This window comes from Phascolarctos cinereus, unplaced genomic scaffold (assembly GCF_003287225.1).
Source record: "Phascolarctos cinereus isolate Bilbo 61053 unplaced genomic scaffold, phaCin_HiC Scaffold_5;HRSCAF=322, whole genome shotgun sequence".
Taxonomy (NCBI): domain Eukaryota; kingdom Metazoa; phylum Chordata; class Mammalia; order Diprotodontia; family Phascolarctidae; genus Phascolarctos; species Phascolarctos cinereus.
Window position 1 is genome coordinate 60234745 of NW_027555958.1, and position 27168 is coordinate 60261912.

Sequence of the window (27168 nt, forward strand, 5' to 3'; positions counted from 1 at the left end):
TATTCTAAGTACATTCTTTAATAAACTTTTCTTTGCCCAATGACATTCATTCAGCATTTCTAATGTTTAATAAAGCTTTTGGATTTTATGAAAAGCACCAAAGTAGTCCTTGCCAAATGATTGGAATGATCCAGATGTTACAAAGATTTGTTTTCAAATTTCAGCTGCCTTAGTAACTTCGCAGGAACCCACCCTAGTTTTCAATTAGAGCCGTAAAAATAAAAAAGTTCATAAGTATAAATCATGGCTATCATAAAAAATTACCTTAGAATGAATCAGAAAGATGGTTTCTAAAAGCTAGACATTAGGTTTGAGGCTTTAAGAATATGCTGAAGTTTAAAGTTGGTTTGGAAACGTTAGAGGTTCAATCTTCAGATTCCTAGGATATGATCTTGAAGAGTCTTTTTTTAAAAAATGATGGAAAGTAGTTTCTAAATGTTTCAGTAGAGAACCTTCCCCCTCACATTTTAATTTTATTCTTCATTTAAACACCAAATAATACAAGCATTTCCTTATATAATGTGGAACAAGGGAGGGCTGTGCATGAAATGGGGAATCCCTTATGTAGTTCTTCTCCTTTTAAATATATAATAAATACAACATACAACTTTCAAAACCATCCTGTTGGTCTGTGGTTCCTTCTGCCCTTTCTTTTATTCTTTTCTCAGATGCTTCAAGTCTTTAGCAGAATACTCACTGTAGTCAAGGAAACAAAATTACAGACACTTTTCATTTCACTCCCTAACTCCTGATTTGCTTCTTGGTTAATTTTTTTGGGGTGCGGTTCCCTATAACCTCACCCACTTCGGATTGTAAAGGATTCAAGTAGCCTGCTTTTTGATTCTAGCACTCCTTCTAGCTTGCAGTTCACGGGGCAGTGAGATAAGTCATGTAAAGCACTGCGCAAATCTTAAATAGCCATAAAATTCTAGGCTATCATTATAAGCTCCTTGAGGGCAGGAGAGACAAATTATTCCCCATTTGTATTCCTCTACAGAAAGCACTTAACAAAGGGTTGCTGGATTTCATCGAGGTGCAACAAGGCTGCAGTGTTCGCCCTCATCTCCACCTCCTGGCTTCCCTGCCTCCCTTCTCCAAGAAAGCCTTATCCCTTCTCCTAGATCTTGGTGTCTTCCCTCTCCGACCAACCCCAGTTCATCCTATCTCTCTCCTGTCTGTATACACTTGCTGGCCTGCCATTAGACCGTGCGCTCCTTGAGGGCAGGGGCTGTTTTTGCCTTTTTTCCTTTGTATCCCCAGTTCTTAGCACATAGTAGGTGCTTATGAAATGCTATTTAGACGCCTAAGTGAAAACCACCTTTGTTTATTACAGCTGTCCCTCCTCCTGCAGCTCACAAGCACGTGGGCGCCCGCGAGCTCATTACCGCTAGCTCTGGGCCCACACCCGAGCGGCGTCCTCGTGCAGCTGCCCTCGTGGCAGGTGGGCGGGGCTTCGCAGTCTAGGACACGTAGGCATGCCCAGGCTGAGTCAAACTGCGTGGCAGCAGGCCCTCTGAGCCAGACCGGAAGCAGGCGTGGAGGAAGGCAGGAAACCGGAAGTGGGTGGCGGCGGGAGAAGGCGGGAGCGGGTGAGCTTCCTCAGCCCGAAGGGCTGGCTCTGGGGGAGGCTGCTGGGCGTCTGCTGGGGATCAGGAAGCCTCCGGGCCTGGCCACGATAGCCCTGCTCTTTCTTGTTTCGTAGGCCTCAAGGGTGAGTAGGGGCGCAGCAGGCTCCATGTGGGCCGGAAGCCTGGGTGTGGACTAGGAAGAAGAGCCGACTTGCGCCATTAGGCTAAAAGTAGTTCCGTAACATAGAGGCACTATACTACTTAAATGAAGGTACAAGTTACAGAATTAAGCCAATGGATTGACGTGAAGAAGAGTTTTTTTTTTAAAGGAATGTCTAATGCAAACTTGCACGTGAATGTGGAGGCACTTTAGGGAAGTAGCTTAAAAAGCTGGGCTTAATTTCCTCCCTCTGTAAAGTGAAGTTGGCATGGGTGGCTTTCCATCTATGAAGATAGAAGGTTCCTTCCAGAGCTAACATTGCACAAGAGAAAACTGGTGTTTTAGTTTGTTAACCTTTGCTGTGTCGTCTCAGTCGTATCCGACTATTCGTGACCCTATTTGGGATTTTCTTGGCAGAGATATTAGGGTGGTTTGCCATTTCATTGAAATACATTGACTCAGAAATCACCAATTAAAAAACATTATCATTGCCGTAATATCCTCTCATTTCTTGAGTTAAGGAGAGTATGTTTAGACGAAATACTGCACTTGATATGGACTTTCATGGAAAACAATTCTAGTAAAATCTGTTATGTTTAGGCTTATAATTCAGGTAAATGTAAAACGGGGTATAGGAAAGGTGCATTGGCTGACAAGATAATTTGGTTATAAACTAGAAATTTAAGAATTTTAAGAAATTTGTAAAAAAAGTTTCAGTGTATCCTTTGAAGATGCATATATGTATGCATACACATGAATACATACATGCAACACACATATACACACATGGTGTTGGCACTCAGGGATAGAATTAATACTTACCGGTAGGTTAATTATGTTATTATAGGGTTTTTTTTAATTAGAAAAATTCATTCAGAGAATGTCAGATACCAGGAATTCAATCTAGAAGGAACTTTTTTAGAGGCTGACTAGGTCTGTTTTGCTTTGAAGAAAACAAGACTCGGAGAGTTTAGGTAATACTTTTAAGATTTCATGGTTCATGAACAGCAGAGCTAGGATTTAAACCCTTGTCCTCTGATTTTAAATGCAGGAGTTTTTTTCACCCCACATGATTTTCACTAATGCTGTAGTTGAGAAAGTGTAATGCAAGGTGTCCCAAAGTCTTAATGCATTTAAAATGGATCTTGTCCAATAATGGCATATGAGAATATAATTAGGTTTTAAAAAATGTTTAACCATCATAATTAGGAGTCATCTGGGGAGAGGTTTAAAAAATTGGGTATTTCGAGAAACTCTTTTATTTTTTATTTTTAGAGTGACGTTATGGTTGATTCACACGTTCGAGGAGTTCAAGTAAAGGAGAACATTAAGTTCACACCTTCATTATCTGAACAGCGGCATAAGTTTGTTTTAGATTTTGTACGGAAACACAAACCCCAAAAGGTTGGTTGGCATTTCATTGCTTTCAGTATGTCCAAATGTATAAAGAAGGCTTTCTCCAGACATATCTCCAAATGGATGAGTGGGGAGGGGGGAGCCAAACAAAACACTTGTGTGTAACTGAATGTTGTTTTTTTCTCTCTTTGTATCTCTCAGGCCTAGCCCAGCACTTGGAACAAAGGTGCATAGAAAGGGTTGAGTTGAGTATGTTGCAGTTTCAACATCTTAGAGAGTTTGGTTGAAATTTAATGAACTTGATTTTCCTGTATTTGGGGAATGCTCTTAAGTTAGTAAACTTATTTAACTGAATTAAACATAATCTAATGTAAATAAAATTAGATTTTCCCAGAATGGAATTTAGGATTGGTTTAGGCATTTGATACACATTTGCATTGTCTCTAGTAGAATTGTTGTCATGAGTTAGGGCCTGTTGCATTTGATAAATGCTATACTAAAATTCTATTCCCTATCTTTTTGTTGAAATTGATTTGTGTTTAGAAAGAGTGTAGACCTGATAGGTGCAGCTTCATTCATGATAAATAGGACTTGCAATAGGCATCTTAAAGTAGGATTCATGTCTCAGGATCTGTATGTGCACTGTGTACAACTGGTGACCTAACTTCCTTTTTCCTCTCCTTTTCCCAGATTCCCTGTTCACTCAAGACTTCCTTGTCTTCTTTCTTGAGGAAGGTAGTGTCTCTTGCTCACTCTTCCATCCTCTTTGCTGCATTCTTGGATCCTTTAATTCAGCAAGCATTTGTTCTATGTGTGCTGGGTACCAGGAACTGTGCTGGACAGTGGTCTTTGAGGAGCTTGCGTTCTACGGGGCAAAGCAACGTGGCCACCGTTGTGTAAATGCAAACTATATGCCAAGTAATATTTTTTAGGGATAGGGTGAGAATATTAATCTGAGGGCATTAGAAAACTCCAAGAGGTAAAGAAAAGAACCCTTTACAGTGAAGCTTGTGCAGAGGGTAGGAGGGGGAGTGAGAGTGTGAGAGAGAGAGAGAGTGCGTGTGTGCGTGTGCATGTGTGTGTTGGGAGAGGGGGAAGCAAATAGGTGAGTTTGGCTAGAATGTAGCCTGTGAAGCATTGTTAGAAGATGAGATGGAGCCAGATTGTGAAGGACTTAAATGCCACAGAGGAGTTTGTGCTTCATCCTAGAGGCATTTGAGAGCAGGGGAGTGATATGGTTCGGGAATATTATTACTTTGTCAGTTTTCTGGACCATGAATTATAGAGGGGAGTGACTGGAAGCAGAGAAACCAATTACAGGGCTATTTTAATAATACAGGTAAGAAAATTATGAGGGTGTGGAAGAAAACTGTACTCTGCGTTTTGGGCACAGCCTGACAGAAAAATTGAATTCTAATTCTAAATATCTCTGCTTAGAGGAAGAAAATCCAGAGAGACAGAAATTCAGCTGAACTTTGAGAATCTCAAGTCATTTTTCACTTGCTATTTAATAGTATTCCCAAACAAAAACAAAATTCTGCAACAAGGTAAAACAGTTACAGACTTTTGGTCAAAGTTCAGTCAACAACAAAGTTGAGTCAGTGTTTTGCTTCATCAGACAGAACTTGAGTGTCTGAAAGTTACTTAAATTTGCCACCCATACTGGAGGGTCATTTTCTGAAAACAGTTTGTCTCTTTAACAGCTCTTTCCAAGGGCTCTTCTTTCGTTATGGTCAAAGGTAAACTCATGAAATACTTCTATTAAATGAATTAGTGAAAACCTTTTTCTTAGTCTGATCATTACACTAATCATTTCAGGAAAGAGGTCTTCCTAGGCTAATGAGGCATTTCCCTTTAAATCGATTAAGCATTTGATAAGAATGATTTTTAAAAAGATTTCAGTGCTGGACATTGTTTAAGAATTGATCATTTAAAAACTAACAAAGATTTCTCATTAGAACGAGTACCTCTTGATATTTTGTAATGCATATTCTAAAGAGAGCAAGCAAGAGGGGGCTTCAGTAGCCTTTCACAAAGAGCCTGACTTGGGGTGGTAGTTGTATGTGTGCAAGAAAGGTGAGGGATACAAAAGGTGTTGCTGAGCTCAAATCAGTAAGATAGCACCTTATTGGATGTGGGGAGGATGGTGTGCAGTGGAGTATGAAATAGAGGGAGGAATCAAGGATGACTCCAAAGTTTAGAACCTGAGTTCCTAAAAGAATGGTGATGTCCTTGACATAAGTAGGGAAATTAAGAAGACATGATGTATTTGAGATGCCTGTGGGACATGAGGCTGGATATTTAGATTGGAATTTATCTGCAAAAGATGATTACATTTTGGCTGAGACACTCCTCTCTGCATTAAGAGAGAATATAGAGAATGGAAAAAAAAAGCAGAGATGTCAAACACAGGTCAAGCTGGCCTCTGAGTGAGGCCAGAACCAGATTAAAATGTAACTGGGAAATTTTTAACAAGCAAAAACACAAGACATAGGTAATATAACATTTTAAGACCAAATGATTACGTAGCCCCCAGGGATCCTTATGTCTAATTTAGTGGCCCTAGTTTCTATACGAATTTGACACCAGTGAAGAAGAGCACCTAAGAAGTGCATGAGAAGGGAGTGGGAGATATATGATGATTCAGCAAAGGACATCTAGGCATACGTGGTCAGGTAAGAAGAGAACCAGGAGAGGGCAATGTTCTTGAAAATACTAGGAAGAGAGAATATTGGGGGTGGGGAGTACCAACATTGAGGTAAAGAAAGATGAGCATGAAGAAAGGGTCACTGGATTTAGCCATTAATAGATTCTTGGTAATTTTGGAAAAAGCAAGTTTAGTCAGGTGGTGAAGTGAGTGGAAGGTGATGTAAAGGTGTCAATATGGGCATCTTTTCTGGGATTTTATTCTCAAGTTAATATTTCCTTTAATAGATATCAATGTCTTAAGTAAAAAAGATAGACCCTTTAGATATCATCAAAGAGTATGGAATTATGATGTAGAGTTTAGCACCTTTGTGTTGCTCCTGAGCTCCTACTTCTAACTATCTGTATCTTGTGGAGAAAACTAATTTGTGGAAACTTCTGTAACTATTATGCTTTATTCGAGATGGGATTAGGAGTATAATTGGTACATTACAATCATTGACAGAATTTGTATTTCATCTTTGAAAGGGGCAATAAGATTTCTTTGACTGTCGTAGGTTATTGTGTGGCCTTAAGGCACTTAAGGGTATACTATATCCTTTGGGGTTAGGCTTTGATCAATTGATGCTATGGCTTTTTTAGGACTTTTGACTGATTTGTATTCCTTTAAATTAGATGTTTCTAAAGACCTGCAAAAGCCATTACTGTGAGGCTGATAGTATTTTTTACAATAAAAAGGATAGGTTTCTACTCAAGAAACTATCTACAGTATTTTAAAGTTATATTCTACAGAATAATAAATAATAAAGTGTGCAAAACATTGATATATCCATTCTATATACATAGAAAGCTCAAACCAGTTATCCTACTATTAAGATCTTATTTGTTGTTATGGAAGTTTGTCGCTCAAGAAGGCACTCTGTAACACCAAGGAAGTATTTACGGAGGCATGCATTGAAATTTAAAAAAAAGTAAACCAAAACCTTTTCTTCTTTTGCTATTCCTTATTTATGTACTCAATTAAAAAATTATTTGGCCTCATTAGGTTAATATGTTTATAGTAAAATAGGCTGTGTCATTACTTAGGAGACAGGTGATCCAGAATTATGATCTGCTTCAATGGAGGAAGGAACTGGAAGATTTAGAGTTAGTTGTCTGGGACACAGAGGTTAAGTGACTTACCTACTCTCACAGTTGGTATATGTCGGAGTGAGGGAGACTTGTCTTCTACACCTGGCTCTAAGTCTAACCTTATCCCCTATATCATGCTGCCTTTCCATGTCATTATTCTATTCTTATTTCTAGGAATCTCCTCAATTCATGCTTGAGCATATTTTTGTGATAAAATATCTCATAAAAATACCTTTTGAGATAGCATATGGTTATTGTCTTTTCCATTTTATTTCTAGGTTGCAGATTTGGGATGTGCCAACTGTAAGCTCTTGTGGAGGCTAAAATATCATGAATCCATTGAGGTGCTTGCTGGACTGGATATTGATGAGAACATATTAACACGGAACATGTAATATTGTACTTAATTTTTTTCCCTAAAAGTCTTTACTTTTAGATCAATGAATATCATAGAAAACTTACCATGATTAAGTTTAGTTTTGTAAATATTGAACTTGAAAAGGTTAGGAAGATTGAAAAAACAGAGCCTTACTCAAGATCAATGAATAAGATGATTTTTTTTTTGGTGGTTATATTCCTGCATTGGGCTTAATTGGATTTTTAAAACGGGGGATGGGGAACGACCTTGTTTTATTTGTCGAAACATGAAATTACTGTTCCCATGCCATTAAGATGATCCTTAGTGAATTAGACCATTTTTGATTGTAAATCCGTTTTGCTTTTATTTAATAATACTCTATCTTATCATAGTAGACGACATTGCATGGTGCTAAGAGTTACTTAGGTTGTGAGTCAGTTTATTATATAATTTTGTATTGTTGTAACCATAGTTTCATTTTCATGAGGAAAAGATAGGTGTTGACAGGTTTTTCCAGTGGCACCACATCTTCAAACACACAGTTGACTGAAATATTGGGAATACAAAATCATAAATCAATGCTGTAGAGTTGATTGCAAAACAGAAACCAAAGAAAACATTTGCCTTGGAACAGAATAGTAATTTAAAGTTTCTCAAATAATTCATTTCCTGTATATGTGTTAAGATTGTCTAAGATTTGCTAATGAAACTGCAGCCATTATTTTATTTAATGATCTCATCTGATAGTAGTTGTCAAATGAGTTAATGTATATAAAGCTCTGTACCAACTTTAAATAACTATATAAATACCAGTTAAATAAAAATAAATAAATGCAGGATGAGGTAGGAGACATAATTACTACAGAGATTTGCTAATATCCTCGAGTGAATCCTGTGTATAAAGTCCAAATAGGTTTTTAGATGGTCCTGCTTACAAATAATGTATTTGATTGCTTTAAGTTCCAGAACACTACGGGATACCCCATTGAAATGCATGATCATGCTAAAGAGATGTCTATACAGAAAATAGCAAATAAAGGAAGAGTGCGTGTCATCCAGATTGTGGGAGGAGTAGCCCAATGAGTTGGTTCCATGTGTACGTGTATCTTGCATGATGTGTGCAGATGAACAATGAACCAGGCTTGAAACTAGTTAGGGAAAAGAATAGGCTAGATTGTATCTGACAAGGTACATACACTTTCATTGATCATTAACTGTTTCTTGCTGCAAAAGCCTAACTTTTAACTCCATTATTCTTCAAATGATACCATAATGGTTGTGAGTTACGGAATACCATGTTGGTAGTACATGGTGAAGTGGCTGCAGCTATTTCTTTGATGAAACTTTGTGAGAAGAGCAATTAGTGATCAGGCACATGTATGAATATAAAAAGAGATGAATCGGCCATAAAGTGATACTTGTGACAGGATGACTTGATTTGATAGTTTGATCAATATTTTATAATTTGGGTGAGGTGCATTCTTGAGAATAGATTATAATTTGTAGTTATGAAAAATGATATTGCTGATATAATAATAGAAGGTTTCCAGCATGTGCTGCTTTTCCATGCATGGTTTTTGGAAAGAAGTTGACAAGAATCACACTGGATGAGAAAGGGCTCTAATCTGTATTGATTGATAGAGAGCCCATGTGGAGGTCATAGTGCCGTAGAAGTTTTGCAGTTTAGTACATAGTTTAATTGAAGTCTTAGTTTCAGCTTTTAAAAATATTAAGCATTTTTCGTAACTACAAAAGTCTGTGGTTCCATTTTCACAAACTAATTTGGTGACTGAATACTGTTTAGCACTTGAAATATCAGTGAAACCCATAAATGCTGATCTTGGAGATAAAAAAAGACTCCAAATAAAAGGGAGTTGGGTAATTTTTAGAGCAAAGTAGAGAAAATTAAAATCTCAATCTTATTCAGTTTATTGAATTCTATTCAATTATCTATTTTCAGTATTAACTGTTTTATATATAGTTTTACACAATTTCATATTAAGTGTTTTGGGCTAAAATATTACTGGCATCAAAATTCTCAGGACCCCTATTTTCCAGATAAGTTTTTATAAATAGAAAGCAGTTTAATAAATGCTACTCTTTGTAACTGAGACGTCCCTTAATTTAAATATCTCAGTTCATTTTGCCTACATCCATCTTAACTTTCCTAAAGTAGTAAGTGCTAGGAATGTTCTTAGGGTAAAAAATTTTGAAATTAGATATCTATTTATAAATGTAAAGTCCTGTGATTCTAGTCCTTCAGATCACGATAATCTATCATAACACCAGCTCTAAAAACCTATTTTCTGGGGTCAATGTGGTTATCTGTTTTCTTTGAAGATGTTATCTGTAGGCCAAGGAGTGCTATGGCATAATAAGCATGGTTTTTATTCCATTAAACTTCCTTTTATTTTCTGCTTTTAGAGTTTTTGTAGTTTATGCTATAGTTTGATTCTGAGGTTGGATTTAATATGAATAGTTCTTTGGGAATAAAGTTTCCTTCACCTTGAAGGCCTGGTGGACCTTTGACTGTTGATTATGGGCATCAGACTTGGAACACTTTTAGTCACTCTTAAAATAACTTTTTTGCAGTTATAGGTTACATACAGGTGCTGGAGACTATCTAGATCCCAGGGAGAGGCCTTTAACTATTACCTTATATCATGGCTCTGTGGTGGAAAAAGATCCTTGCCTCCTTGGATTTGATTTGATAACTTGCATAGAATTGTGAGTATTGATCTGACAGGTATTCTGTGGTATTAATTTAAAGGATTTTTTCTTGCCTAAATTAGTGGGAATTAAAGGGAAAATGACATGTACTGCTTGAGTCCAACCAATTAAATGGCAAATGTATACTCTGTAAGGTGGAACCAAGGGAATACATGCATAGTGACCACATGTAAAAGACATCATTAAAAGACTTCAAAACTCAGATCAAGACAATAACAAATCTTGATCGTAGAACACTGATCAAATATACTTCCCTCCTCTCATGTTGAGGTAGTGGACTACAGATGCAGAACAAGACAACGAGCTACGTACTAGACATGATCGGTTGGTTTTATTTAACTGTACTTCTTGCTTACAAGAGAGTTCTGTTGGAGGAGGAGTGGTATTGAGAAATGACAGTGTTTCAAAAGACATTGATAAAACATTGACAGGCTTTGAGAATCAAATAAATCAGTTCCTTTCTCTCATTTTTCAAGTGGTGTTTATATGACAGTTTGGAGGGAAAATGTGCTAGATTAGTAATTTTTATTGGCGGCTTTTATGTATCATGTTTATAATTCTTTTGCGCCAACTGACTTTATCCTTGAAGAGATAGTAACATTGAGTTTATTAATACCTAAAGGGATAGCAAAGGAGGCCAAAGTTTCCCCTTTTAAAGTATACAGTCCTTGAGGACAGGAACTGTTTAACTTTGTACCCTTTGCTTAGCACTGTGCCTGACACATAGTAAAATGCTTAATAAATCCTTTTTGACTACTCAGCTGTAAAGTATGGTTAACAGTTCATACATGAAAACTTTACTTTGGTTGGAGGCAAAAAACCCCCAAACAAACCCTTCATATTCCATATCCAGTTCAAGTTAGGGCTAATAATGTAGATAATTTTTTTCTTTATGAGAATTTTGACGAGAATTTAAATTAAGCTTACCGAGCTCTGGTTTTGAAGGTTCTACTCTTTTTTTTTTTTTTTGAAATCAGGGTAATATTTGCCCTTCTGTGTTGAGGTGCCTCTCAGATTCTCTGTGGCCCTTTAAAGGTCACTAAGTAGTAGCTTACATTGTAGCTACCAGTTATAAGGACTCCAGGGTGGCATTCTACAGTTCTAGTGACTTAAAATTACTGATTACAACTAGGTTGCTGCTATTATCTCTTTACTCCCTGAGTAGGCATTTTGATTTTATCTTTCCTAGTCCACAGATCATTCTTGACAGAGGGGGAAAAAGCCAAGTAAGAGTTAAATGGCTGTCATCTCTTTCATTCTCCTTTCCTTTGATCCTTTTCCCAATATACCTTAAAAAAACCCCAACTTTATCGTGTTTGGTATTAGAACATTTGACTGAGTACAGCAAAATGGTGCCTTAAAAGACCCTCTTCTAACAAGAAATCTATTGATATGTTAAGATCATATAAAGTGTAGATGCAACCAGAGAACCTTGACACAATGAGAGAATTTTGAGAATTGGAAGGGACCTCTCTGGCCATCTAGTCCAACCCATAGCCCTCTACAGTATATTTGATAAGTGGTCATTTTGCCTCTGTGTGGATGGGAGGCAGTCTTACTTCCCAAGGAGATCCATTGGCACAGTGGATAGAGTCAGAATTGGAATAGGGAAGACTGAGTCTAAAACCTGCCTCAGACACTTTACTAGCTGTGGAACATTGCACAAGTTACTTAACCACTCACAGCCTCAGTTTCCTTATTTATTAAATGGGGATTGTAGCATCTACCTTATAATGTTAGGAACAGGTGAGATGGTATACATGTAAGCACTTAGCAAAAGTGCTATATAAATGCTGGCTACTATTATTATTCACTTTTGCACAGCTCTGATTTTTAAGAAGCTTTTTCTTATGTCATTATAAATTGGCCTCTGTAACTTGCCATGCTCCTAATTCTGCCCTCTCAAACCAAGAACAAGCCTGATTCAAACCACTACCTCATATTGCTCTGCTTTAAGGAACACTTGATTTAGCCCTTTATCCCCCTCCTTACAAAACCACTCATTTCTGGTATATGCCTGAGTGGACTTTTTCATGAGTTTCTCTTCACTTTTAGTTCTTCCCCTGAAGTTGTCGTGTTTGTTATTGGGGTAATTCACCAAGTGTCCTTTATTGATCTTCCCCTATGTATTGTCTTTTCTGATATTCTAGGAAGCCTTCTCAGCTTATTACAAATCTACCTCTTACTCTCATCTAATTGGTAATCATAGCCATGTAGATATATTTTTTTAACGTAGTTGGTAATTTTTTTTTCCCCCCTCAACTTTCATTTTAGACATGCATATCATTTCTGGGTTGATCCATCTTATTTTTCTTCCCCAGTTACAAATTTCTTCAGCAAAGAATGTGTAATAGAAAGAACACTGACTAGAGTCAGAGAACTTGGGTTCAAATCTCACTCCCTGGGTGACATTGGGTGAATCACTTAACCTCTCTTAGCCTCGGTTTCCTCATTTGTGAAATGAGGAAGTTGGAAAAGATGGCCTCTCAAATGCCTTACGGCCCTAGATCTGTGATCCAGCCAAGACTCTTAAAGCACCAAACAGCAGTAAAATGTGCATTGTGTAAACTAGTCCCTTGATGATAAACTCATTCTGGACTTAATTTCTGATAATCTTATTTGTAGTGCCACAATGTCCTGAGTATTTTGTGCATTTTTGCTGGGCCAACGCTGAGCTTTGAGGGGATATGGGGAATATAAAAAGTACGTTTTCTAGTCCAGTTGAATTATTTTTTGTCCCCACATAGACCATGTGTCTTCCAGCCTCCATGTTTTTGTTCACATCTACTTTATTCCTAGAATATGTTCCCTCTTCATCTTTACCAACAGAATGTTAGCTCCTTGAGGGCAGCCACTGTTTATTTTTGTTTTTGCATCCCTAGCTTGTTGCACAGGGCCTAGCACAAAGTAATGCTTAATTCAAATTGGTTGATTAAATTTCTATCTGTACTTTAAAACCCAAGTCAGAAGCTACCTCTTATATGAAACTTTCCTTAATGGTTGTCCTTCCCCAATCTCATCTCCACCTAGTACAGGAAGTATAAGCTATGACCTGTGTCTTCAAGAAGATTACAGTCTAGGTGAGGATATAAGGGTCTTAAGTGAAGCAGTAGATGGAAAAAAATAAGAGAACAACATACCATTCGCTTTTCTTTGTATCCCCAGCACTTAGCACTGTGCCTGGTACATAGTAAATGCTTAAATAAATGTTTGTTGACTTGATGAGTAAATTTTGTGGTAATGACTAATGTGGTATTATAGATATTATAAATGTTATTATAGATATTAAGAAAGTGTCAAACCAGGTATAGTTTTTATTAATTGATTTAGAAAAAGTACTTTAAAAGAATCAATACTATCTCTAAATTCATTGGATCTTAACCTTTTCAGAATAGAACATCTAGAAGCCAAAGAGTTGTCCCAGTTTCCAGAAGTAATATTTGGATTCTTCTCTCCAACCACGGTTATTATCAGCACACCAAATTCCGAATTTAATCCCTTGTTTTCAGGAAAGACACTATTCCGACATCCAGATCACAAGTTTGAATGGGACAGAACACAATTTCAAAGTTGGTGAGTTTTATGAATAAGCGTCACAGTTGAGTTTAAAGTAATTAGTTATCTTTTTTATAGTAATTAGTTATCTTTTTTATAGTAATTAGTTATCTTTTTTATATGTTAAAAGTATACATTAAATTACAGGATAAATGAATAAATAAAAAGGTATTTATTAAGTGTTTACCATGTACTAATGTTAAGTGCTGGTAGTACACATCAAAAAGCAAGACAATTCCTGCTCTCAAAGAACTCACGTTTTAGTGAGGGAAAACAACACACATGGAAGGGTTCACCTCTGAGTTGGATGGAAAGGCCCAGTGGTTCTCTAGGGTACAGTGAAAAAGCAGATGTAAATGTATCTTTTTTAGTGTTATTTCCATTAGGACCATATCTATTTCTGTCGTTCTGTTTGATAATAGCAAGGGCTTTGGTAATGAGAACTTTCTTTTTGTGGGTCTTTAGTGGCCATGGCTACCTAAGAGGCAAACACTGAAGCACCTACATCACCAGGTTGAATTTCCATGAGGGTCATTCCCCTAGACAGTGTCTTTGGGGTCTGGGCTAGAAGCAGGGTTAGTAGTCTAAAAGTGGAGTTCTGCTGTTCTTGGGGCTCTTGGACTCACCCTTAGTGGCAGTTCTTGGTGGTTGTTGGCAGTGGCAGGCCCTTTCTGCACAAGATGTGCTTTCTTGGATGATAGGTATGGGGGCAGGGATGGAGGCAGAGATCATATTATTGTATTAGAGCTAGGTTGATGGCGGGACCACTTTTCCCTAGTGTACCTGTCGTCGTTGTTTGGGCCGGGCTGAAAGTGGGGATGTTGGTTGGGGGTGGGAGATTGTTATTTTCTAAAGCACGGGGTCTTGAGTTAGCCCCATCTTGGTCTGAAGAGAGGTGGTTGTGGTCATTTGACCTACTTGATACATACTGCTCCCATTCTCGTCTGTAGAAAGCTTCACATTCATTTTGAATAATCTTTAAATTGGCTATAATATATTTAATCTAGTTTCTTCAAATTACCTAGGTCATCCATAGCTTCTCCTGCCACAAGTTGGGTATGCTTGGAAGCAATTCTAATAGTAGCCTCAGCCAAGTGAATGTAGAAAGACAAATCTCTTGCTTCCTTATCTTAAAAGCAGAGAACAGAAGACTTTTAGATCATCTGCTGTTTTTGTCTGTTCCACACCTCCTTGCTGCTAGTCCCCACCACTATTGTTGTGGCTTTAGCGTAGATTGAATATGCTCATGCGTGAGTTTTTTTGCTGTGGAATTGTCTAAATAGTTATTCCTTTCGACAGGAGCTTTTTAGATTACAGTGCTTTTTATTGAAACTGTGCTTGTCTTTTATTTTTCTCCAAGGTTAACTATTCACCCTCTTGGTGACTTTATAAAAGGTTAAAATGAGAATACTTAAACCACAAAAGTATTAACCTTGGTTCAGCTTGCAAATATTTCATTGTTCATGGACATTAGCCAATGGGTAAACATTGTCTCCATTTTATCCATTCATATACCAAATTTTAAGTGCTTTGTTAAAATCCAGGTGTACTATATCTCTTGTATTCCTCTGATCTACCACTCTAACAACATGTCAAAAAGAAAGTAACATCCTTGGCATGACCTATTCTTAACAAACCCTTCTGGCTCTAAGAAATTACAGCTCCTCTTTCTCAATGTTCATCCCATCACTTACCTTCTAGAATTTTGCCAGAGATCATTCATACTTGTGGTCTATAATTTGACCTATTTACTACTTTCTTCCTTACCTTTGACAGTGGAGACATTTGTTGGGTCTAGTCCTGTAGCATCTCTTCTGTTTGCCATTCTTTTATAGAGATATCCCTTAAGGGTGAAGGGGTCTTCAGAATGCTTTTTATCTCCTGAGTTCCAACCATTGTGCTTCCCGCCAGGGTTATCAGTTAACATCACTTAGTCAGCCAGACTTAATTAGCTTTTAGAAAGGGTTATTTACTAAGGTGGTGCAGCAAGAGCAGTTTGTACAAAACATCCTCCTCAAGAGCCTGGGGACATGTGAGAGAAGGATAACTTGCAGCTCCTGGAGACCTTCTGCTGGAGTTCTCGAGATGTTTCTCCTGAGCAGGGTGTAGCTTTTCTGCTGGGCACCTTGAAGAGCCTTGGATCTCCCTCCATTCTGTCCTTGACTCCCAGTGTAGACACTGCCATTACTAAACATTGTCCCAGAGGCCTTAGCCTGAGGAGGGAAAGAGCTCTAGCTGAAGGGAAGGTCTTCAAATCAGATGTGGCATCTGAGAAATGATAGTGAATTGGGGAGTACTTTCCAGAATTGGAGAAAGCCCACACAAGACGTGAGGATGAGGTGGAATACAAAGTTCAGGTCATATCAACCAGGCCAGTTTTGCTGGAACATACTAATCAATAAACATCTTAAGTACCTACTGTGTGCCAGGCACCTAGAAAGGCAAAATTCAGCCCTTGCCCTCAAGGAGCTCACAAAATAATGGGGGAGACAACATGTGAACAAATCCATACAAAGCCAGCTGTGTGCAGAATAAATATGAAACAGTTAACAGAAGGAAGGCGCAAGAAGTAAGAGGGGTTGGGAAGGTGACATCAGCTTGGAAAGGTAGGCTGTGGCCAGATTAATGTGTGGCATTAAATAGCAAACTGAGGACTTTGTATTTTTAGTGGTAGTAGAGTGCTTCTGAAGGTTGGTGACCAGGTGAAGGGCATGGCTGTTCTGCATTTTAGAAAAATTATTTTGGCCCTTGTTTGAAAAAGGGAGAGACTAGAGGCCAAAAGACCCTGCCATATAAGAGGTGGGGAGAACTTGAACAGGGGTTGTAGCCTTATAAGTGGTAAGTTTATAAGATGTGGAAGTAGAATCAATTAAAAGGGCTTGGCAACTGGTTGGATTTAGAAAATGGGGAAAGGGATTGCAAATCTGGGTACCTAGAAGGATCATAGTAATAGGAAAGTTTGGAGGAAAGGAAAGCTTGAGGGAAGATAGTTCTCTTTTGGTCATTTTGGGTTTGAGATGCCTTTGGGACATCTAAGATTACCTAGATATTCAGCAGACAATTGGTGAGGTGGAACTGGAGTTCAAAAGCAGTTAGGGCTGTATATATGTGTTTGGGAGTTAACATACAGACATTCCTCTTGCCCTTTATATTTGATATAATTATAGGTAGTTTGTAGACTACATTTTAGTATTACAGTTTTTTTTCTGTTTTTCCTGTCCTTCTGGTTTTTCCTATTCCACTCATTTGATTTTCATTTGTTGGTCACGGGACTCCTTTAAATTGCTTAGTGCCTCCTAATTTCTTTATTGTGTAGGATGGTCCTTTAGGATGTGTAGTTTCTAAGCCCAACTTACCTTGTAGCAGAATAGGTGGTGCCTTATGTGTTATAGTGTCTGGGCCACTGAAATGATTGAAATAATGTAAATCACTAGAGCTAATGAGATCTGTGAAAGGAAATGTACAAAAGAAAAGGGCCCAGGAGAGAATCTTGGGTAATGACTCTTGCTAACTGAGGTGGGACGTGGATGAGCCATCAAAAGAATCACAATTTCAGAATTAGGCAGGATCTTGGTGGTCTTCAAGTTTAACCTGTACCTGGAAAAAGAATCCCCTCGGCCTACCCAGTGCTCAGCCCCTGCTTCAAGAGAACAGCCTGTTCCACTTTTTTGTCAAGAAGTTTTTCCTTACATCAAATATGAATTTGGTTCTTTGTAGCTTCCAGTTTGGCTCCTACTTCTGCCTTCTGGAGCTAAACATAACATACCTACTCCCTCTTTCACGCAAAAAATGTGAAGACAGTTATCTGCCCCTCCTCAGTTTTCTGTAGGCTCAATAATCCCAGTTCCTTCAACCAGTCCTTCTAGGGCACAAATTTGAGGCCCTTTGCTAGCTTGGTTACCTCCCTTTGGACCTTCTTCTCCTTATTAATGTCCTTCCTAAAATGTGATGCCCAGAATGAACTAGTAAATCTAGCATCATTTGAGCAGGACAGAGTACAGCAGTGACTATCACATAACTTATTCCTGGAAGCTGTTTTAGTGTAGCTCAGAATTATGTTGTTGTTTTTTTTGGGGGGAGGGTAGGGGGGGAGAATTACCATGTTACACTTTTGTCTCATTGAACATAGGATCCACTTAATATCCCCAAGAGACTATAAAAAGAAGCAGTCAGGCAGGAGACCAGCAGAGAGCAGTATTACAAAAGTTAAGAGAGAACAGTTTCCAGGAGGAAGTGTTAAAAGTAAAGCAATCAAGAAGGATGAGAACTGAGAAAAAGCTGTGAAGTTTAGCAATGGGTTGGTAGTACTCTTGGAGAAAGTGGTTTTAGGCAGGTTGCAAGAGAGTGAGGAAAAAAGTAGGGGATAAGGAAGTCAGGGCAACAAGAGTAGATGACCCTTTCTAAGCATTTGGCTGTGGAAAAAAATGTAGATGGGATAATGGAAGGTTTGCAGGGTCAAGTGAAGGAGAGGACGAAGAGGAGAGAAGGGATTCTTAAAGATGGAAGGTCCTGGAGAAGGGAATGGATGGGATCGAGGTCAGGACAATATCATATGATATTGTCTAAGCTGCATGGGTGGGGAACCGTCAGCCTCCAGGCCACATGTTCCCCACCTCTGGACTCTAAGGTTATATCATGAGGTATAGAGCTGGGAAAAGGAGCTTAAGATAGCTTCTTTCTTTAATGAATTAGGAGAGATCCTCTGAAAGCAGAGGGTCATTTTATAAGGGCTTGAGAAGAGAGTGTGTGGAAAGGCCATGTTGGGCAGGATAAAGTACAGCACTGGGTCCCTCTTGCAATTGTGAACTCTTTTAAAGCTGTCTTCAGATTCATGGCATTTCACCCCAAGCCAGGAGCACTGAGGGCGCTCCCCCATGTGATAAATACTGACATAGTGAAGCATCAAATAGCACAAAATACACAATTGTCTCAAGTTGGCCCTTTTCATGCTCCCTTCCCAGCCTCCTGTAGTTCATCGGTGTTACTGCTTCCATTCCTACCATCATACTGTTCAGGTTGGGGAGGGGAACTCTTTAAGTCCACAAAACCCTCAAAAAGTTGTGAAGCCTCATGCTGTTGTTTTCCCCTCTCTTGGTCATTTTTCCAGTATTCTTTCAAAAACTTCTTACAGAAGTGTTCTCAGGCCACATGTATTTGCACAGATGACAAGAATCGTGGCAGACTTTTGAGAGGTCCCTATGAAGAGGGTTAAGAGTTATGTAGTTCTGTCTTCTTTTATCCTGTTGTTCCATTCTGCCACCCACCCTGCCATGGACATATAACTTCTTTTAAGTCTTTTTTTCCCCCCCTCAATAATAGAGCTTTATTTAGGGACACCACTTTTTTTTTTTTGTCCTTTAACATTCATTGCTACCCTCAGCTCCTGACTGGGACTTTTGAATTTTTTTAGTTGCATGTCTTTGCTTCTCTTGGGGGGGGAGGAATCTTAATTTGGTTGATGAATTCTGTATCTATTCCCCTCTTTCTTCTCATTGTAATTACTTGTCAGAATTTCCTTGAGACCATTTCATTTCTCCTGGGTCAGCTTCCCATATAGAATTGCAGACACTGGGATCCTACCTATTCTTTTTCTGAAATATTGAAGTCTGTTCTAAGTCTGGGATGCACAACAGACTTATGCCCAGATTTCTCCCTTTTTAACTGTCACAAGCTTTAATGAGATTGTTATCATTGGCTTTCCATCACTCTAACTACATAATCTAGCATCTGGTCTTTCAAGATCAGAAGCAAGTCCAGAATAAGTCTCTTCACCTTCTATTACTTCTGTATATTTTTTGAAAAGTGATCATTTAGGCAAGTTTAATGTTTATCAACTGCTTCTGTTGTTAACAGAAAGAATTCCAGCAGATATCCACATAACTGTTATTCTCCATTGCTGTTATAAAGATACCTCAGATTCAGGAAACTAATCTTAAGCTTTATGGGCAGTTCTTTAATACATTTTACCATGATAGCATTTTCATTTCTCCCTGAATTGATTTCTTCCATGCTTCTGGTGTGTGGATTTCTTCCCATTTTCACCTTGAGGCAGCGCTAGTGTAGTGGTTTTGGAGTCAGAATGATGTAACTTAAGTATATACACACCAATTACAATTCTGTTTGAAGAAATTGTGGGTCTTTGGGGTATGCCTATTAAGTGTCCAGTTAAGCTCTGTAATAATATCAAATGAGGAATAAGCCACGCATGCTTATAATAAGACATGCTTGCCAGAGCTTGTCACTTACACTGTCATGGAGGGTGTCCATCACAGAATCTGTTCTTCATAGATGATGCGGTCCTTTGGATGCTCTTATTTGTGGATGTGATGGTCTCCAGAAGACTGCAAACCTTCCTAAGTGGGATCCAGTATAACTCCAGGGTTGAGCCTAGCTATCCACACATACAAGGAACACCCCATAGACCAAGAATGCCTGTTGTCTGTACTGTTAGGCATTTGAATTGATGGCCCATAATGCTGGGCCCTGTATGTGTGTTTGATGGATAGACACTTTAGAAGAACAGAATTAGAGAAGAAAATAGACTGACTTGGATAGGGGGAAATTAACACTGTGCTTTTAATGACCTCTCTGAAACAAAGGCCCATCTTTGTAACATTAATATTCTGGTGATGTGATGTGGCTACCAAGCATGGCAGCATGCCCCAAATCTCCAAAATTCATGTCACCTTGAGGGCATTGGAGAGACATGTAGACACGAGTAAGCTATACCATATTTCCAGTGAAGGACTATGCAGAAGTGGCAACATACAGAGATTCTCCAAGAAACATGTATCAAGAAAGGAAAGTAGGCCAGTCATAATAAGAGGTAGATAATTGGTAGTTTGCCCAGTCTTTATGCTCCATTGGTACCTCATGTTGAGATACAGGAGGTGGCCCCTAGGAGGTAAATCCCTGTAGATTTATGGGAGGACCTGCGTAAGAATGAGAAGATATCATGAGTTGGAATGTGCACTGCTGGAGGGAGCACCCACACTGATCATAGATCCATCAAAGTATGTGCAAGGCACCAGGCTAGGTTGTAAGGATAGAAACAAGTAGCCCTGTCCTCTAGGCACTTGTTTGTGCCTATGTGTGATATGTGATACGTGTAGAAGAATGAGGTAATTTGAGGAGAGAAACATGTTGGTGGAGGCAGAAATGAGGGAATACTTTGTGAAGGTGATACCTAGCTGAATTTTGAAGGAAGGCATGAATTCTGAAAGACAGAAATGGAGAGAAGGAATAAGAGAGAGAGAGCACTGTCTAGGCTTGGGACAGCTTAGACAGGTGCACAGGGGAGAAAAAGGAATGTGGGTATGGAGAACAGCCAAAAAGTAGAATATGTGGAGTAATAGGAAATCTAGAAAGATAGACTGACGCCATAGTCTGGAAGGTTTTAAATGTCAGGTTGAAGCATTTTTATTTCATCCTAAAGTTTGCCCTCCTAGATGTCATTGAAGACTTTTTCAGCCAGGAGAATCATAGTCATAGACTTTTTGCCCTAGGAAGGAATAGGCATGTGTAGAATAGAGGAGGAAGATGATTGATGGAGGTTATCATATTTGCTTTGTTTCTTTTGAATAAGGCCACCTTTAATAATACTTTCTAATTCTCATGAGGTTAAATTTAACTCCTTGAATTGGAATATCTATTTCACATTGTTTATTATACAGACTCTGGGTTGTTGTTGTTTTTTTTTTTTTTTTGGTGAGGCAGTTGGGGTTAAGTGACTTGCCTAGGGTCACACAGCTAATAAGTGTCAAATGTCTGAGACCGGATTTGAACTCAGGTCTTCCTGACTTCAAGGCCGGAGCTCTATCCACTAAGCCACCTAGCTGCCCCCAGACTCTGTTTTTATGTCAATATCTGAGGCTATACATTTTATTGCTACCCTTCTTGGATATTGTTTCCTGTGAATAAGTGCTTCTCTTCTCTATTTTGTGTGTTGTGTCTTTTATTACCTCTGGTATCTGGTTTGGCAGATATATATGTGGGCAGTTTTCTTCTTTATTTTCCATTTAAAGCTTTCTTGATCATATTTGCACATTTTTAAGGCACATTTTTTGCTAGCCTTAATTAGATGTCATTTGTCCCAGGTCAATCTGAAGTGATTATTAGCTGTTAGTTTTGATCTGTCATCACATTCTAGATGCATGCCACAGCAAAACCAGATACCTGCTTATTCATGTCAGGTTACCATGGTTGCCTTGGGATGTTTGGTCAGGGTGTTGCTAACCACAAGAACTAACATCTTCCTAGAGTATCTCCCCAGTGGCACCTTCCTTCCATAGAGCATGGGAAATTGCTTTCTTCACTCAGTATGGACATAGCCATCTATTGATTCAATAATTCCCAGTGTTCATTGGTCCTTTTCCTTGTCTCATTCCTCCCCCTGCTGCAGTTGTGACGTGGGTTGTGATGCCCTTTCGCTTCTTTGTTTCCCCTTTGAAGAGCATTTCCTTTCCCCTTAATACGCTGGAGGATAAAAAAGGTGCCCAGCAGCCTTTCTTCCTTAAGAGGAAGATCATGCCTGCGTTTTTGCCCACACTTAGCCATTAGCTAGCAATGAGAGAAACGAAAGCAACAAACTCCCTGCAGGCCGCGAATCCCTTTAGATCTGTTACTTGTGATATATCAATTAATTGAGTATTGACCTGCTAAAATGTTGTTTTTCTTTATCCTGTTAGTTCTCTCTGTTCAGTTTAGGCAGCGTTCATTTGTCTGTGACTGGATTATCTACCTGGAAGGTTATTATAAATCATTTGTGGCTTCCTAACCTCTGTTGTCAGCTGTCAAGGATTAAACTGGGTATTGTAGCTAGAGAGGAAATAAATGTCTGAGAAAAGTGGACAGCCTTCTGCCAGAAAAAGTAGTGGTTTATGGTATGTGGTCTTGGGGCACTGAGAAGGGCCTTTCCTCTCCTGTCATCAAAAAAACCTTAAAGAAAAACCTAGACTCTTCTGATTCCAGAACCAAGTCTTTCATTCATCCATTTGAAATATGATCTTAAACTGTAAGCCCCTAGAGGGAGGGAACATATTGGCTTCTGTTCATACTGAGAAATGAATGACTGGTATAAAATTCTTTATTGAGCAATCTCTGATAAAGAATGAGTAGAGAGATTCCGTGAAGGCCTCAGTGAGCCCCTGGGTCTGGATAGGATTGGATAAAAAACAGGGCCCTTTGGGAGTAACAGTAGCTTATCCTTATATAGCACTTAGAAGCTTAATTTCCTCACGACCACTCTGTGAGGGAGACAAACGTATCAGCCTCATCTTCAGACATTTGAAGAGGTGGGCTCAGAATGGTTTAGTAACTTGTCTCTGAAATGGTTGGTAAATAACCAGGCAAGAATGAAACCGAAGTCTTCTTACTGCAAGTCCATTGCTTTCTACCACACCACACCGCTTCTGCAGAAGACCCAACAAAGGAGAAGTCAGAGCAACAAAGACAAACTGGGCTTTTTGGACGACACTCTTAGGCCTTTGTGTTTTACTGCTTAACTGACTAAATCAGTGTTACCTACTGCATTTCAAAGCCAAGTATAAATTTTGGATAGGCATTATGTTTTATCAGTACTATTTCCTCCTCTGTTGGTGTGAATGGTTTATAGTTAACACTATTAAGGTTATCTACTTGATGAATTGGGGAAAGAATGATCTCCAAGTTGAGTAGTAAAGAATTACTTTTAAACAATTTGCATTTTTGAAGCATTTTATAATTTACTAAATTATGTCTTATAATATATACATATGTGTATATATTATATCTATTATAGTACACATACTATATCTCTATAATATATATTATGTGTCTATAGATGTATAGTTAGACTTATCTATATAAATGAAACTTTTAAATTTTTAAAACTTTGTTCACTTGAAAAACTGAGCTATTTCAGATAGGAATTTCTTCTGATTAGACTTATGGCTCTAATATAATTTGATCTGGTTTTAAAACTAATATATATAAAACTTATGAGATAATTTGTCTGTTTCCCTTTAGGGCTTTAGATGCAGCAAGACACTATGGTTATTCAGTGGAGTTTACTGGATTAGGGGAACCACCACCTGGAGCTGAGGCTGTTGGGTTCTGTACTCAGATAGGGGTCTTTGTGAAAACTATACCAAACACTGTTAAATCTCTACACGATGAAAAAACTATAGAATGTGCTCATACAACAGTAAGTATTTCTTAGACTCTTAGGATGAAATGCAAACTTACTAATGATCTTTGCAGGAGAAAGTAAAAGACTAAGAGACTTGCAAAATTAGGAGTTATTTTCTCAACTCAGCAATAGAGAATAATTTTCTCAACTGCTTATTTGATAAAAAAGTTGAGTCTCTGGTTAGCACTAGAAAAGATGGCTGGGATGTTGCTGTGTTTAGGGTGTATCATTTGCCTGACACCTGAATCAGAAGTTGGTGCCTTTGCTAACCAGTGCAGGGAATGGTAAAGCAAGCTAGGGAAGCTGAGAAAACTGTTACAATGACTTACTATGACCCCATGGTTCTACAGTGCTGGCCTATTGATTGTAAAATTAGCCAGCAGTTAATAAACAAACATTTATGAAGTGCCTGCTGTGTGCCAGGCTCCCTGTACTAGGACCTGATGATACAAAGACAAAAAAAGAACTTGTATTCTATCAGGGGAGACAGTATGTACATACATATGTAATTGAAAGAGGAAGATGGTTGAGGCAATGCAGTAGCCCAAGATGGTTGAGGCAATGCAGTAGCCCAAGCAGGTGGTGAAAAGGACCTCAGAAATTTGTGTGAGTAAATAGAAGGGAAGGGATATGAGAGAGAGGTTGTGAAGGTAGAATGGCAAGCCTTGGCAACTGATTGGATTGGGGGTTGGAGAGTCGGAAAAATGAAGATTGTGAATCTTAGATGACTAGAAACATGACAGTACCCTCAAAATAGGGAAGCTGGAGGGAGAGACAGGTTTAAAAGTAAAACAGTGAATTCTTTTTTATACATGTTGAGTTTGAGATGTCTTTGGGACATTCAGATATAGTTACCCAGCAATCATTTGGTACTGTGGGACTGCTGGGATTCAGATTAGAGTTAGATAACTGGATTTGGGCATCAGCTGCATGAAGAAAACTGAACAGATGGGAGTAGATGAGCTCACAAAAAGGGCACAGGGAAGAGAGACCAGGACAGGGCCTTGGGGATACTTCCATGTAGGGGGCTGAATATGCATAATTCAGCAAAGTAAACTGAGGCCTGGTTAGATCAGGAGAGAGCAGTGTCGAAAATTGAGGGAGAAGAGAATACCCACGAGGAGGTCATCAGCAGGGTCAAAGGCCACAGACAGGCCAAGGAGAAGGAAGCCTGAGGATAGGCCATGGGATTTAGCCCTTCAGAAATGGTTGGCCAGGGAGAAAGGCTGAGAACCAGATCTGAGTGGAGGTGAGAAGTGAATGCAGAGTATCCACGGCTATGCTTGTTTCACTACTGTTTAAAAATTATTTGTAATAAACTGTTAGTTTGTTTTGATAATTTGCATTTAGGTGAATATTGGTTAATTCTCTGTTCTGCTTTTCTTTGAATTATTTCATGAAAGTTCATTTAGAATTCTTTCTATTGCTCATACTTGTTCAGCTTAATTGTAGTAGGCATGGAAGTGTTAAAGTGGAGATGGTGCTGGGTTGGGAGTCAGGATGAGTCCTGCCTCCCTAGCTGTGTGATCCCAGGAAAGTCGCCCTCTCGTAGCCTTCAGTTTATGTCTGAGATGGGAATACTTACTTCACAGCTTTCATTATTATTATTATGAATTATATATGTGAAGACAAAATAAGAATATAAAACACTACAAATCTACAAAACACTATAAATGTTAGTATTCAGTTACATCAGTGAGCCATGGTTTATTTAGTCCCTCCTGTTGGGCATGTAGGTTTTGGCCAGTCTTTAGAAGTTACAAATATTGCTGTGGGAATCTTTGAACAAGAGGGTGCTTGTTGATAAAACTTCTGGGGTATATTCCTAACAGTGGAATTACTGGGTCCAAGGCAGCTATTCATTTTTCTTGATATCTTCACTACCTAGACTTGGTTGAGTGATCTCATGTTTTTGATAAAAACCTTTCTGGAAGGTTGACACTTTAAAGCCATTGCTTCTGCATGTACAAAATGTACATAAAAAAGAATGTGACTTGTTCCCACAGGTGTCAGCGTAAAAAGTATCATGAAGAAGATATCCTTTCTTTTCCCATTCCTTCCTAATAGACCTTAAAAATTAAATGAGTCTTTAAATTTAGTTAGCAGTTGGCTTGATTGGATTATTCCAGATATAATATCAATTTGTACCATATAAATTAATTTCTCATTTTAGAATTTCTAGAAATTAGAATATAGTTCATTGAAGGCAGGGCCTGTCAGTTTTGGTTTTTGCATTTGGTTTGTGAGTTTTGTTTTTTGTTTTGGTATCCTCTATACTATCTTTTTAGCCTTACTTATTATATGTTACTCCCCTAACACTAGGTTCCAGCCCACCTGCCTTATTACGTTCTAGTTCATCTTCATGCCTTTGCTTGGGCTGTCGTCCATACTGGGAATATGTTCCCTCTTCATCTGATTTCTCAGAATTCTGAGCTTCCTTCAAGTTTCAGATGAGGTGCAACCTCCCACACTGGCTCTCTCTTATCTCCACACTTGCTAGTGCTTCACTCTCACAAAATTAATACTTTGTCTATTTTATATTCCACTTACGCGCTCTCATTCTCTTCCTCCTCTCTCCCCCCAGTAGAATGTAAGCTCCTTGAGAGCGCACAGACTCTCTTAATTTTTGTCTTTATATCCCAAGTGCCTTTCAGTCCACATAGTAAAGCACGATATAAATGAATTATGGGTGCTAATAAATATTTGTTGAAATTAGAATTAAATAGCCCTCTTAAACTTCTTGTGATGTCCTTCAGGAGACTGAGATTCAACTAATAATTTTACTTTTCTTCCCCCATCTCCCTACAGAGTACAGTCATTTTGTAGCGTGGTCTTGCGTAGATTTTTTTTTTTTCTGGATCTGTGTGTGTGTGCGTGCGCGTGCATACTTAACATCTTTTGTGTTTCAGAATAGTAACTGAAATTTTCTTCTACCCCATCCAGGTTGGTACAGTGATATATCCAAGCCTGAAGGAAGAAAAGTACCTTCGGAAGGCAGTATCCAACGAAGTTTTTTCTCAAATCTTAAAAATGAAGAGAGTTCTACTGGAGAGTCTCAAGATGAAGAATGACAATGATAATAGTGATGAGCTTGAATTTGTCAAGCCTAAATGTGATGAGTCCAAAAATGACCCCACTGAGGAGATCCCCAAGCCATTCTGTATTGAAAATGTATTTTATGTACCCCTGGAAAGGCTTTTCTCTTTCCCCAAAATAAAACACCTATGTGGTGACCTTGAGACGTTAAAAATGCTAATTGCCAATGAAGTAATGCTAAGCAGTGATGGTTCTTCTGTCATGATTAACACTGTCGATGAAGAGGACTGTGATTTGAGTGACAATGATGGGGATGACTTACGATTTGTTTGACTACAGTGGGGAGAAGCATAATGGTGGTGGCTCTGATGGGACTTGCCTATGATGGGGATGACCACAAAGATCACTGCCAAGTCATCGTTGTTTTCACAAATTCAGGGAATTAAACTTCTTGATGGGC

General features: G+C 38.6%; 1 protein-coding gene across 2 annotated transcripts; it reads left to right on the top strand.

Annotated features, from left to right (window-relative positions):
* The first annotated feature begins 1565 nt into the window (after nucleotides 1-1565).
* Nucleotides 1566-27168, top strand: HENMT1 (HEN methyltransferase 1). Of its 2 annotated transcripts, XM_021000448.2 has the most exons (8): nucleotides 1566-1711; nucleotides 3004-3132; nucleotides 3775-3819; nucleotides 7140-7252; nucleotides 9812-9946; nucleotides 13340-13522; nucleotides 23510-23687; nucleotides 26616-27168. In XM_021000448.2, the coding sequence occupies exons 2-8, from the start codon at nucleotides 3013-3015 to the stop codon at nucleotides 27039-27041; spliced, it is 1200 nt and encodes a 399-aa protein (XP_020856107.1). In that variant the 5' UTR covers nucleotides 1566-1711; nucleotides 3004-3012; the 3' UTR covers nucleotides 27042-27168. The 2 variants fall into 2 exon arrangements, with proteins under 2 accessions (XP_020856107.1, XP_020856119.1); XM_021000460.2 differs by lacking the exon at nucleotides 3775-3819.